This window comes from Lepisosteus platostomus, chromosome 13 (assembly GCF_059453375.1).
Source record: "Lepisosteus platostomus isolate fLepPlt1 chromosome 13, fLepPlt1.hap1, whole genome shotgun sequence".
Lineage (NCBI taxonomy): Eukaryota > Metazoa > Chordata > Actinopteri > Semionotiformes > Lepisosteidae > Lepisosteus > Lepisosteus platostomus.
The window spans coordinates 32,397,597-32,410,948 of record NC_142623.1 but is presented as its reverse complement, the minus strand read 5'-3'; the positions used below and the strand labels follow the sequence as shown (position 1 = coordinate 32,410,948).

General features: G+C 53.3%; 1 protein-coding gene across 2 annotated transcripts; it reads right to left on the bottom strand.

Annotated features, from left to right (window-relative positions):
• Nucleotides 1–85: 85 nt before the first annotated feature.
• cdc23 (CDC23 (cell division cycle 23, yeast, homolog)) lies at nucleotides 86–9,358 on the bottom strand. Of its 2 annotated transcripts, none has more exons than XM_088604190.1 (16): nucleotides 9,198–9,358; nucleotides 8,644–8,716; nucleotides 8,204–8,341; nucleotides 6,950–6,992; nucleotides 6,740–6,845; nucleotides 6,373–6,505; nucleotides 5,714–5,891; nucleotides 5,206–5,303; nucleotides 4,933–5,014; nucleotides 4,642–4,795; nucleotides 3,491–3,610; nucleotides 3,336–3,411; nucleotides 2,865–2,926; nucleotides 2,031–2,109; nucleotides 1,698–1,817; nucleotides 86–1,206 (listed from the first exon to the last, which is right to left on the bottom strand). In XM_088604190.1, the coding sequence occupies exons 1-16, from the start codon at nucleotides 9,302–9,304 to the stop codon at nucleotides 1,039–1,041; spliced, it is 1,737 nt and encodes a 578-aa protein (XP_088460316.1). In that variant the 5' UTR covers nucleotides 9,305–9,358; the 3' UTR covers nucleotides 86–1,038. The 2 variants fall into 2 exon arrangements, with proteins under 2 accessions (XP_088460316.1, XP_088460317.1); XM_088604191.1 differs by having other exon boundaries at nucleotides 9,167–9,307.
• Between the last annotated feature and the right edge of the window lie 3,994 nt (nucleotides 9,359–13,352).

Sequence of the window (13,352 nt, the reverse complement as noted above, 5' to 3'; positions counted from 1 at the left end):
TCTGTCATGATCTCCCGTTTCCCCAACCAGTGCCTCTTGGGCGTAAAGTTAATATTAGAAGAAAAAAAAAACAGACATCCTGAAATTCAGAAAACCACTAAATATATATTTTTTTAATGTCCACAACTGAACTGTGATTATGGGAAGACCCCATGACTTTACCTGGTTAATTGGCACTGCTGTGTGAGAACAAGGACAGATTAAAATGGGAGCAGTCAAGCTTGGCCCCAGGACTCCTGCCCTTTACAAGTCTTTTCTCCAGCTACTCCTTAATTACAAAAGTGATCTGGAGCCCGGTGGTTGTTTAATTACAGAACATTCAGCCCTCACTACGCCAATAAGAGTAGGCAGCCGATGGGCACAGAGGGGCTCCAGCCCCAGGTTACAAGTCCTAAATAGATCCGCCCCACTCCGAGTCTGTGTTCTGATCCAGGCCGCAGTCGAAAATCTGGGCTGTGTTCGAGGCCCAACCGCAGTCTGGAGATCTGGGCTGTGTTGGAGTCCTGGCCGCAGGTGGGAGATCTGGGCTGTGTTGGAGTCCTGGCCGCAGGTGGGAGATCTGGGCTGTGTTCTAGGCCCGGCAGCAGTCAGGAGATCTGGGCTGTGTTCTAGGCCCGGCAGCAGTCGGAAGATCTGGGCTGTTTGAGTCCTGGCCGCAGGTGGGAGATCTGGGCTGTTCTGATCCTGGCCTGAAGGAAGGAGTGCCTCAGAGGATCAGGAGTTCAGGGGCAGAAGCACACCAGGCTGTTGCAGTTGTGAGTGGCTGCACTCTTCTTGGTAAAAGCTGGGAGAAGCCAGTGAAAGTGCCGGCCCCCAGCACCACAGCTGTCCAGAGGGGCTTTATTGGGAGGACGGGGGGCTGTTCAGGTAGGCCTGGCTGCTGCCCCCACAGAGGACCAGCACAACAGCAGAAAACACATGAGGAGGAAAGAGGGGGCCTAAGCACACCAAGGGCACAGCCTGGCTCATCACAGGCACCCCAGGGGGCACCGCTGGGGGGGGGGGAGTGGGGGAGAGGCGGAGGATACCGGCGTGCCATCAGGGGGTGACGGAGGATAGGTTAAGGGGAGACACTCTTCGAACAGGGGTGTTGTTGTTGGACAGCGGCCCGAAGACAAATGGCAGAGGGAGGTCAGAGGACGCGGCCTCGCCCTGACCTCTGACCTGAGAGATCTGGCGCAGGAGTGCCTTCCCATCCTCCCGGGCCTGGGGAAGACGACATCACGGCTGTTAATTACACGCACTCACATGACAAGGGGCGTTAGTTTAATCTGAGCAGCAGCCAGCCAGAAGCCAACAACTACTTCAATATCACAGCTACTGCCAAAACAGGCAATATTTACCACACTGCACCACGACACACTGGCCGCGGTATAAAATATTTAGCACACAGCACCACGACACACTGGCCGCGGTATAAAATATTTAGCACACAGCACCACGACACACTGGCCGCGGTATAAAATATTTAGCACACAGCACCGCCACACACCGGCCGCAGTGTGAATATTTATCACACGGCATCATGACACACTGGCTGCAATGTAAGATTTCAGACTAGGAAGATGCAGGTCATTACAATATGGACATGGATGATGCCCATTTAGTCCATTCTGCTGACACAGTCCCCATGGACTGGACACTGCGCGCGACTCTTGAGGAATGCTGGGAAGGACACGGGTCGCAGGCTGACTCACGTCATTGTAGTCACAACAGCGCTGGGCACAGAGAGAGGCCTCGTCGTAGCGCTTGTTCTTGAAGTAGTACTGGCCCAGATACCTGAACGCCGTGCTCAGCTCCACATGCTCCAGCTGCTCCTACGGAGTGGAGATACGGAGTGACACGTTAGGACATTGTCCTCACAGCAATTGTGATCTGATCATCTAATGAACATGTGCATTGCTTTGTGTGCTTACACTGTGCAGTAGGCGTGTATTAGTTAAGTGGGGTTGCGCAGTTGTACAGCTGTGCACAAATGCCGTACCATGCAGCACGTGCAGTTGTGCAGGAAATAGGCAGCGCAGACTCACCCCACAGGAGAAGATATCCTGGATGTAAATGACGTAGCACTGAGCTGCCTGGTCAGACTCGTTCAGCTGCTCATGAAGCCTGAAAAAAGCCACAATGTAGTGCACACTGCACATTGTACCACACGCACACACTGAACTGAACACACCGCACATCGTACCACACGCACACACCGAACTGAACACACTGCACATCGTACCACACGCACACACTGAACTGCAGCACACACACTGCACATTGTACCACACGCACACACTGAACTGCAGCACACACACTGCACATTGTACCACACGCACACACTGAACTGAACACACCGCACATCGTACCACACGCACACACCGAACTGAACACACTGCACATCGTACCACACGCACACACTGAACTGCAGCACACACACTGCACATTGTACCACACGCACACACTGAACTGCAGCACACACACTGCACATTGTACCACACGCACACACTGAACTGAACACACCGCACATCGTACCACACGCACACTGAACTGCACATCGTACCACACGCACACACCGAACTGCACCACACACACTGCACATCGTACCACACGCACACACTGAACTGCACCACACACACTGCACATTGTACCACGCACACACCACACCGCACTGTACTACAGCTGTAGTGTACACTGTACTGCAACACTGTGCTCAGTGGAACAAACGCCTTGTCTCTGACACACATGTGCAGTAGACACACCCCTCATGTACTGTACCACGCAGAATGAAAGCTCAGGAAGACAGAGAGACAAGGGTGCAGGCGAAGCCTACGACAAGGAGACACGGGCGGAGACAGGCGTGACGGACAGGTACTCACTTAGCCAGCTTGAGCAGGGCCATCCTCTCCACATCTCCCACCGAATGCGCCCTCCAGTAACACTGGCACACAGAGCACAGAAACACGTCACCACCACCGCTAGCAATGAGCTCCAGACTGCAGCCACAGTCTGAAACCTGCACACCCCATCGTGCCACTGGGACACAGACCTCACAGACCTCCCCAGGGCTGTCCCACTGACTCTGGAGAGAGCAGCGCTCCTGGCTGTAAACACAGTCTGACCCCTGCACACCCCATCATGCCACTGGGACACAGACCTCCCCAGGGCTGTCCCACTGACTCTGGAGAGAGCAGCGCTCCTGCCTGTAAACACAGTCTGAAACCTGCACACCCCATCATGCCACTGGGACACAGACCTCCTCAGGGCTGTCCCACTGACTCTGGAGCAAGCGCTCCTGCCTGTAAACCCCAGAACAGCGCCACCGCCTGGTCGAACACACGGCCCAGTACCTTCTTGGCCTCCACGTGCTGCGCCAGCTTCTCGTAGCACTCCCCCAGCGCCACCAGCATGCGCGAGTCGTTGGGCCTGCGGGACAGACGCACTGTGACAGGACGCGGGGTTACAGGGCGCGGGGCGGCCGGCACACACGGGCGCGCGGACTGACCTCAGCTGGTGCGCTCGGCGGTAGTAGTACAGGCAGTAGAAGGGCATCTTGAGGATCTCGTAGGTCTGTCCCAGCCCGTACCAGGCCCGGTAATCCCTCTTGTTCACCTCGATCGCATGCCTGCAAAAATCAACACGTCTGTGTTACAGGTGCGCACTGGCGTCGCCCTCAGAACAGGGGAGCTACCCACCCACCCCTCTTCTCATCGCCTCATGCAGCACCCGGTCGCAGGGTAGCTGGAGCCTATCCCAGCAGGCAACGGGAGCAAGCCTGGGAACACCCTGGATGGGACGCCAGTCCATCGCAGGGCACACGCAGACACAGGCAATTGCACTCTCACACCAGGGCTCATTTTGCAAGAAGCCAATTAACCTACAAGCGTGTCTTCAGACTGAGGGAGCACCTGGAGGAAAGCCAAGGGACCATGGGAAGAACATTCAGACTCCACACAGATGTGCAGAGTTCTATCTGTTAGGTAACATGTGTGATATGTGGGTCCGTTTTATAGATGTGCTGTACAGTATTACCTGTACTGCAGGTGTGTCTTACCTGTATTAGAGGTGTGCTGTACAGTATTACCTGTACTGCAGGTGTGTATTACCTGTATTAGAGGTGTGCTGTACAGTATTACCTGTACTGCAGGTGTGTATTACCTGTATTAGAGGTGTGCTGTACAGTATTACCTGTACGCCGGGTGCGTATTACCTCTATTAGAGGTGTTCTGTACAGTATTATCTGTACGCCAGGTGTGTATTACCTGTATTAGAGGTGTGCTGTTCAGTATTATCTGTACGCCAGGTGTGTATTACCTGTATTAGAGGTGTGCTGTACAGTATTATCTGTACATTACCTGTATTAGAGGTGTGCTGTACAGTATTACCTGTACTGCAGGTGTGTATTACCTGTATTAGAGGTGTGCTGTACAGTATTACCTGTACTGCAGGTGCGTTTTACCTGTATTAGAGGTGTGCTGTACAGTATTACCTGTACGCCAGGTGCGTATTACCTGTATTAGAGGTGTGCTGTACAGTATTATCTGTACATTACCTGTATTAGAGTTGTGCTGTTCGGTATTATCTGTACGCCAGGTGTGTATTACCTGTATTAGAGGTGTGCTGTAGTGTATTACCTGGACTCCAGGTGTGTATTACCTGTAGGCCTGTATGGCTGCAGACGTGTTCTTCATCTCCATGTACTCATGGCCCATGAGTGTCCAGGCACCCAAGCAGCGTGGGTTCAACTTCAGTGCTCTCTGGAAGTACAGCGCAGCCTTCTCATGCTGCGAGCGCAGACTGTAGTAGTTACCTGAGAGCAAGAGAGCACTGTCAGGACCCTCAATGAATCCCACCACCTAGACCCGTGTGCAGGGCTACAGTGAACCTTGCCCTCTCTCCCTCACACCTGTCCAGACCAGCCCTGGGTGTTCTCTGGAGCACACTCACCGATGACACAGCAGGTCTCCACACGGTACTTGTCGATCTCACACAGGTTGTGAGCCAGATAGCTCAGCTCTGGTTTCATACTCTGGCAAAAGGTAAAAGAGAAGGATCAGAAGGTTCCAACCCTGACAGTGAAAGCAATTAATAACAGTAACGACAACAACACCAGGGCAAGGAGAGGCACATTCTGGTCTTTCATGCTGCAGACAGTAGAGTCTAGTGTTAAGTCTGATGAGGCTGTAAGGAAAAATAAAGCTGAACGCTAAGGAGCCTCACCCTGACATACAGCAGGTTGGAGAAGGTGTCCATGTTCTCGATGCGATAGGGGTCCTGCTCTCTCAGCTCATTGAACACAGACAGCGCCTGGTCAATATCTGGGAGAGGAGACAGACAGACAGGGGCTCACACAGATGAACTAGACATTAAACACAGACAGAGCCTGGTCAGTATGTGGGAGAGGAGACAGACAGGGGCTCACACAGATGAACTAGACATTAAACACAGACAGAGCCTGGTCAGTATGTGGGAGAGGAGACAGACAGGGGCTCACACAGATGAACTAGACATTAAACACAGACAGCGCCTGGTCAGTATGTGGGAGAGGAGACAGACAGACAGGGGCTCACACAGATGAACTAGACATTAAACACAGACAGAGCCTGGTCGGTATGTGGGAGAGGAGACAGACAGACAGAGGCTCACACAGATGAACAGATTACCTATCAGGGAGTGAGAAGAGGAGAGAGGCGGAGCGAGGGAGAGAGCAAGCGCTCACAGTCCTTACCACGGATGTTGTGGTAGGCAACAGCGATCTGGGAGATGATGTAGGTGCTCTTGGAGAAGCCGATGTCAATCAGGCTCTGGTATTTCTGCAGGGCCTCTGTGATCATCTGCAGCTCTGTGTACATGTGGGCCAGGAAGAAGTCCTTGATCCAGCAGTCTGGGAGAGAGAGGGTCTTCAGCTGCAGAGGGAACCAGGGGGTATGCATTACATGGCTGCTGTTTCAGTGTGCACCACTACCACATGACTACTGTATTAGAGTAGATCACAAAAGATACCTACTGTATTAGTGGACCACTACCACATGACTATTATATCAAGAGTGCACCACTACAATATACCCACTGTATTAGAGTGCACCACTACCACATGACTACTATATCAAGAGTGCATCACTACCACATGACTACTATATCAAGAGTGCATCACTACATATAACTTCTGTATCAGAGTGCACCACTACTATTACTACAGTCCGAGTGTGCTGCAGGACTGCGCCAGGGTGTGTACTGCAGTCCGAGTGTGCTGCAGGACTGCGCCAGGGTGTGTACTGCAGTCCGAGTGTGCTGCAGGACTGCGCCAGGGTGTGTACTGCAGTCCGAGTGTGCTGCAGGACTGCGCCAGGGTGTGCACTGCAGTCCGAGTGTGCTCCAGTAATGTACCATCTCTATGCTGGTGACGAGGTTGCACAGCTCCAGCCAGGCGCCCCAGTGCAGAGGGAGACAGTGAGTCGCCTCCACAAACACCTCCACAGCCTCCTTCAGCAGATCCAGCTTCCGCAGAACCACCCCATACCTGCAGAGAGGGACAGTAATCAACATGACCCTGTAATCCCTGTGCACAGAGAATAAGTACTTACAGAGGATCACAGGGAATCAATATCAGCCAGTAATCAATGTGTACACAGTACCTGCTCTACAGTATTACAGCAGGACAGCGTAGTAGTGTGAACCCGTCCAGCTCTCCTGCTGCTTCTCTGAGCTACAGTGTCACTGGTGCACAGTATGACAGTAGTACAGTGTTACTCACAGGTACAGAGTGAACCCGTCCAGCTCTCCTGCTCTGTGTTTCTTGCTCAGCTCCACTCTCAGCTCCCTGAGGACCTCGTTCCGCACCTGACCCTTCTCCAGCGGCCCTGCGAATCACAGCACACACACGCACACGCAGCCTTGAGCCGGGGGCCACCCCGCCAGCCAAGCTGGACACAGCAGCGAGAGGCACAGCGGCGGGTCCCCTCACCCAGACTGTCCACGGTCTCGTCGTCCTTCTTCTTCTCCCCGGACTGCGGAGAAAGGAGAGACAGCTGGACTCAGCGCCCTCCCTCACAGCCCCCGAGAGGCTGGCTTCCTCCTGCCCGTGGGTGCAGTGAGGACAGCGCAGCCTGTCTGTGCCTACGAGAGAGGGGCTCTGCGCAGGTGCCGCATTCCCAGCGGCTTCTCCCTACGGATACAGGCCACAGGAATGGACACCCAGCACAGGGAGAGCTCAGAAACTGCAGCAGGGGGGCAGCTGCATCGGACACTTCATGATTGCCCAACTGTGCCTGAGATTCTACTGCCTGCGGCACGCACAGCTCCTATCACTGCTCCCATCTATCAGCCCCCAGCTGCAGAATAAACACACAGCCGGGAGCTGCTCTGTCTCCTGTCCCTGCTCCCATCTATCAGCCCCTAGGTGCAGAATAAACACACAGCCAGGAGCTGCTCCTTCTCCTGTCCCTGCTCCCATCTATCAGCCCCTAGGTGCAGAATAAACACACAGCCAGGAGCTGCTCCTTCTCCTGTCCCTGCTCCCATCTATCAGCCCCTAGGTGCAGAATAAACACACAGCCAGGAGCTGCTCCTTCTCCTGTCCCTGCTCCCATCTATCAGCCCCTAGGTGCAGAATAAACACACAGCCAGGAGCTGCTCCTTCTCCTGTCCCTGCTCCCATCTATCAGCCCCTAGGTGCAGAATAAACACACAGCCAGGAGCTGCTCCGTCTCCTGTCCTTCAGCCCCTGGACACAGGATAAACACACAGCCAGGAGCTGCTCCGTCTCCTATCCCTGCTCCCGTCTATCAGCCCCAGGGCACAGGATAAACACACAGCCAGGAACTGCTCCGTCTCCTGTCCTTCAGCCCCTGGACACAGGATAAACACACAGCCAGGAGCTGCTCCGTCTCCTATCCCTGCTCCCGTCTATCAGCCCCAGGGCACAGGATAAACACACAGCCAGGAACTGCTCCGTCTCCTGTCCTTCAGCCCCAGGGCACAGGATAAACACACAGCCAGGAGCTGCTCCGTCTCCTGTTCTTCAGCCCCTGGACACAGGATAAACACACAGCCAGGAGCTGCTCCGTCTCCTGTCCTTCAGCCCCTGGACACAGGATAAACACACAGCCAGGAGCTGCTCCATCTCCTGTCCTTGCCCCTGTCTTTCAGCCCCAGGGCTCAATCCCAGTCTCAATCCCGCGATAAGGGCAGAAGCCAGAAGGAGGGCGCCCCGCCTCACCAGGTAGCGGGAATACATGTACAGGAAGTAGGCCTTCTGGCTGCGGCAGCCGCGCAGGAAGTAGGCGGCGCGGTCATACTCCTTCAGGTCGAAGTAGGACTTGGCCAGGGCGTAGGTGTCCAGATCCTGGGCGTCCTCCTGCAGAGAGGAGACAGCGATGCTGATGAAACCAGGGACCCGGGGCCACGGACAGAGAGCACGACTGCAGGGGACGCGTCACAGAGAGAGACGTGCACACACTGTCAGACAGGGAGACACAGAGAGAGACGCACACACACACTGTCAGACAGAGAGACACAGAGAGACGCACACACACACTGTCAGACAGAGAGACACAGGGAGAGATGCGCACACACACTGTCAGACAGAGAGACACAGAGAGAGATGCACACACACTGTCAGTCAGACAGACACAGAAAGAGACGCACACAGAGACCTACCTCTGTGAAGGGGGGTGGTGGGGGCAGCTCACTCATGGGGAGGGGGCTCAGGGCAAAGGCCAGCTCCGACGCCCTGAAACCCACCGAGACAGACAGACAGAGCAGTGTCAGGGGCCGGAAGACAGACAGGAGGAGAAGACGAAGGAACAGATTCCAGTGGTCGCTGCTGGTCAGTAACTGTCTCCCAAGTCTTTGCTTGAGAACACCTGAGTGACAGACCACGAAGAGAAAGCAGCAAGGCAAATAGCAAAACAGAACACTGATTCATGCTCTTAAGGAACAGAAACGAGAAGAGAATGAGTTAACTGCATGAGCTCTGCTAGGAGGCAACAAGATGCAGCCTCCAAATAAGAACGGTTTATGCAAACAGCAACAGGATGCGACACAAGCCCACCTCTGCCTCCACACAAACTCGCAGAACAAACTGACACTTTCCTTGGCTATAGCTGCGCTCACGAAAAGAACGTGGAAATAAGATCATAAAATCCCGCAATAACGACCAGTGCCGGAGCATCTCCGTCACCTCACAGACACCCCGGCCGAACCGCTTTCACCATTTCACGCTGTGCGCCAGCCCTCTCTCCCGGCACAGGGCGACCACGGCGATCAGGTCCTTCTTTATCTTCACTAAATCGTTGAAATCGCAGCTCAGCGTCTCCATCTTTCCATAAACACACCGTTCCACTACCCGCGAGCCCGCCACGTCCCAGCAACGCAGACTGCGATAGGCCTTCCCTCGTCGGGGAGTGTCCAATCACCACGCAGCAACGACAAGTGAAGTCAGCGTGCCGCCATGTTGGTGAAGGAGTACTGTACACCCGCCAGAATCAGATCAGAATCAGAGGGGGGGAGGAACTCGGTTGCACTGGCAGCCTAGAAAGTGAACTCCTGGTACAGCCTGAGGAACAGCGAGCCGGTCTCTTAATAATGCTCGATGTTTTGTTAATTGTATTTGCTTTAGCTACGCTCTAATTCATTGGTCATGCCAATAAAGCTGTTTGAATTAAAAATTGAACTGAGTGCTAATAAGACCATCAGAAAACGAGGACCCAGTGCACTCATTTGGGCGCTGCTATATAGATAACGGCTTATAGACACGAGTGTCTATTGATCCAGCTGTTTGTTGAAGATTCCTTGAGATTTGTCCTCGATGACATGGCTGGGCAGCTTGTTTCAGACAGCTTCTGTGTGAAGAACTACCTCCTGGCCTCAGTTTTAAATCTGAGTCTGAGGGTCTCATCCAGCTGTTTCTTAGAAGCCTGGGTATCATCTTTGTCAATTTTACTGGGCAGCTTGTTCCACACTCCCACCACCCTCTGAGTAAAGTTTGAAACAACTGATCTGAGGCTCTCATTCAGCAACACTGACGTCTATCGTTATCATGTTGCTTGAACAGGATCCGCCTATTCCCTAGAGAGATTAATATCACCAAGCAAAATCCATCCATTCGCACTGTATTGAACCATAGCTTGGCTTGTGACCACAGTAAGACCCAGTGGTCTGGATTGTTTGTCCAAGATCAGACCCCTGCCTGTGGAAGGGTTTAACATGCTGATTTCTCCCAGTATCTGAACACAGCTTGGTGAGCCCCCAAAGATCCTACTCTTATGAGCAGTATCCTGTCTTTACCAGAGCTCCACTGACTGGTTTTAAGAGCTCTCAGTCCTCGTACCTCTTCAGTATGAAACCCGGCCAGTCCGGTCTCGGTCCTCGTCCCTCTTCGGCGTGGCTTTGAGCTGACTGTGCTGCGCTGGTGTTGTACATTGGACGCACTGCTCTGTGACAGAGCTGACATCCTCTTCCCTCCCGGCTCTCCTGACCCGCCCTCATGTCCTCTGCGGCCCCTGCAGGGGCTCCACAGGGGGGCCCCTGGCTCCCCCCACCTTTCTCAGACACACTCTGGCACCCTGGAAGCCAGCGTTGCCAAAGGGTCTGTTGGCTCAATTGCGCGTGTGTGTTAGACACCGTGGGGCTGTTCCCCTGTTAAACAGTAAAGGGGAGCTGTGCAAAGCCCCAGCCCTGTGATCAGCTGGCCTCCAATTTCCTGCAGCTCCCTGCGGGTGAGGATTCTCGAGGAACATACATAAGTCAGGCAGCAGGGGGCGCTGTTTACCACACTTCAGGCATGAGAAGGATTTAGCTCCGGTTGCTCCGCTTAACGTCCGTGTATTCACTTTCAGGGGTTAACTGAACTCCATAGAATTTCCATGAACTGCCCACTCATGGGATCTGTAGTGGTTCTGATACTTTTCCTGAAGCGTTCGGGAAAAGATTTAAAAGTCAGTGTTGTCGTTTGCAAGGCAGGGGGAGGTGTCCTGGACATGCCGTTTGTGTGCAGAACGCGAGTTCTACCACTGGGCAGACCGACAGATTGATGCTGCGGTTTTCAAAAACTCTTCCGTGTCCATTCAAAAGAGTATGGATAGCAATTCACACAGGTATGCAATTGGTCTGAGTCCATCCATCCATTAATTTTCCAAATACCAAATCCAGGATCATGGGGAAGCTGGAGCCTATCCTGAAAGGCACCAGGCACAAGGCAGGATACACCCTGCACAGGACACCGGTCCAACACTGGGCAGACACACACACCTGGGCCAGTTTTCCCAGAAGCCAGTACCTTACCAGTTTCCATTTGGACTGTGCAATTAAACCAGAGCACCCAGAGGAAAGCCACACAAACACACAAACTCCACACAGACAGCACCCAGCGCTGTAAGGCAGTAATGATAACTAACGCAGCACCAGGCTGCCCCTGGGCTGCGTCATGTGACTCAATCAATCAATCAAGGTTTATTTATCAGATGCACAACAATAGCGCATACAGCGGTGGTTGTTGGCAATGAGACGCTTTTAACGCAGTTCAGTGGAGTCGTGGCTCTTGCTGAACAACCAACGAGGGGATGAAGGAACTTAATCTCTTCAGCCCCTGAGATGTGGAGCTGTGTAAATGCAGCTGAGCCAACAGTTTTATTTCAAGCCGAGTGAAAGCACACAGGAAGAGGAGAAAGAACCCGAGATGTGTCACTCCTGGGGCCTAGCAGGGTCGCTGGCAGTCTGTCTGCTGGTTCAGCGTGCCCCAGCTCCTCTCCGCTCCCTAAAGACAACACAGCTGCCTGACCCTGCACTGAACCCACCTGGAGCCCAGATATCTCTCTCCCTCTCTCTCATCCTCTCTGCCTCTCTCCATCCCCCTCCAGAAATTCAAGAGTTATAGTGTTGCCAGGGCAGATACAATGATCACCACACTTACAGCAAAACAAACTAATATTATACATCTCCCACATAAAACATATTATGAGAGAGACTTTCTCTCTCTGTTCATCAGGCTGTAACAACAGATCACACACTGGGCTGCAGCTCTATTGAGTTTCCTCTCCCAGTAGGATTGGGACCTGTTCTGGTTCTGTCAGGTGTGGGAATTCTGGGATTAGATTTGTTATTTTAGGGAAGAATGTTTGTCTGATCCCAGAGTATTTCTCACAGTGCAGCAGAAAGTGCAGCTCTGTCTCTGCTTCTCCCTGCTGGCATTAAGAGTACAGCCTGTCCTCTCTGGACAGTCAGGTCTGGCTGTGTCCAGTTTCTATGGGCAGGCTGTGGTCACTGAGCCTGTCCTCTCTGGACAGTCAGGTCTGTCTGTGTCCAGTTTATATGGCCAGGCTGTGGTCACTGAGCCTGTCCTCTCTGGACAGTCAGGTCTGTCTGTGTCCAGTTTCTATGGCCAGGCTGTGGTCACTGAGCCTGTCCTCTCTGGACAGTCAGGTCTGTCTGTGTCCAGTTTCTATGGCCAGGCTGTGGTCACTGGTTAGCCTGTGTCTCTCTTTCCTCTCTGTTTTCATCTTTTTTCTGTCTTAATAAAGTCCAATTTAAAGTCACAGAGCTTCTCTCTTCACTCTCAGTCCTCCCATCTCCTCTCTCTCTGTCTTCCCTCACTACACTCTGAAGACTGATGTTTCCGAGGGATGAGGTAAGAGTTTTATTGCTCTTCTGAAGTTTTTAGTAAAAAGGATTTACAGTACATCTCAGAAGAAAAAGTCTTTGTGTCTCTGCTCTCTCATTTCCCGTTTCTCCCCCTCCCTTTCTGTATACTCCCTCTCTCTCTCTGTACCCCTCTCTCTGTACCCCTCTCTCACCGTACCCCACTCTCTCTCTGTATCTCCCCTCTCTCTGTACCCCTCTCTCACTGTACCCCACTCTCTCTCTGTATCTCCCTTCTCTCTGTACCCCTCTCTCACTGTACCCCACTTCTCTCTCTCTGTTCCCCCGATGACTGATGAATTACAGAGCTGCCAAGACAGATACAATACACAGAACATTTACACACCTGTTACAGGACATGAACATACAGCCTGTAAGCCAGGAAACGTTACTGAGCCTCTCCCTCAGTCTGTCTCTCCATTTCCCCCCTCTCTTTCCTGAGCTGTCAGTCCGCTGCTGATTAACGAGATTAATCAGGATTTCAGCTGTTTCTCGTTAGCTGAGCTCAACCCTCTGAACTCCCTCCCCCCCCTCCGGTGGTCTGTTAGCGCGGTGGTCCTCCCCGAGGGGGGCTGGGAAAGTGGGGGGTGCACAGGCGCTGACGGGGCTCCCTGTGGGCTGTGTGCTTGAAGCAGAGCGGGGGGCTGGGGAACAGATGAGTCCAGACAGTGCAGACGAGAGGGAAAAGTGGGGAGCGTGTGGGAGACAGGGACCCCCCCCCGGAAAGCCCA

Bases quoted from the DNA above. Each gene is read 5' to 3' on its own strand.
- cdc23 (XM_088604190.1), bottom strand. From the start codon at position 9,304: ATGGAGACGCTGAGCTGCGATTTCAACGATTTAGTGAAGATAAAGAAG. The intron at 8,342-8,643 runs GTAGGTCTCTGT...TCCTCTCTGCAG, and splicing joins CACCACCCCCCTTCACAGAG to GAGGACGCCCAGGATCTGGA. The intron at 4,796-4,932 runs GTGAGTGTGCTC...TCTTGCTCTCAG, and splicing joins GGAGACCTGCTGTGTCATCG to GTAACTACTACAGTCTGCGC.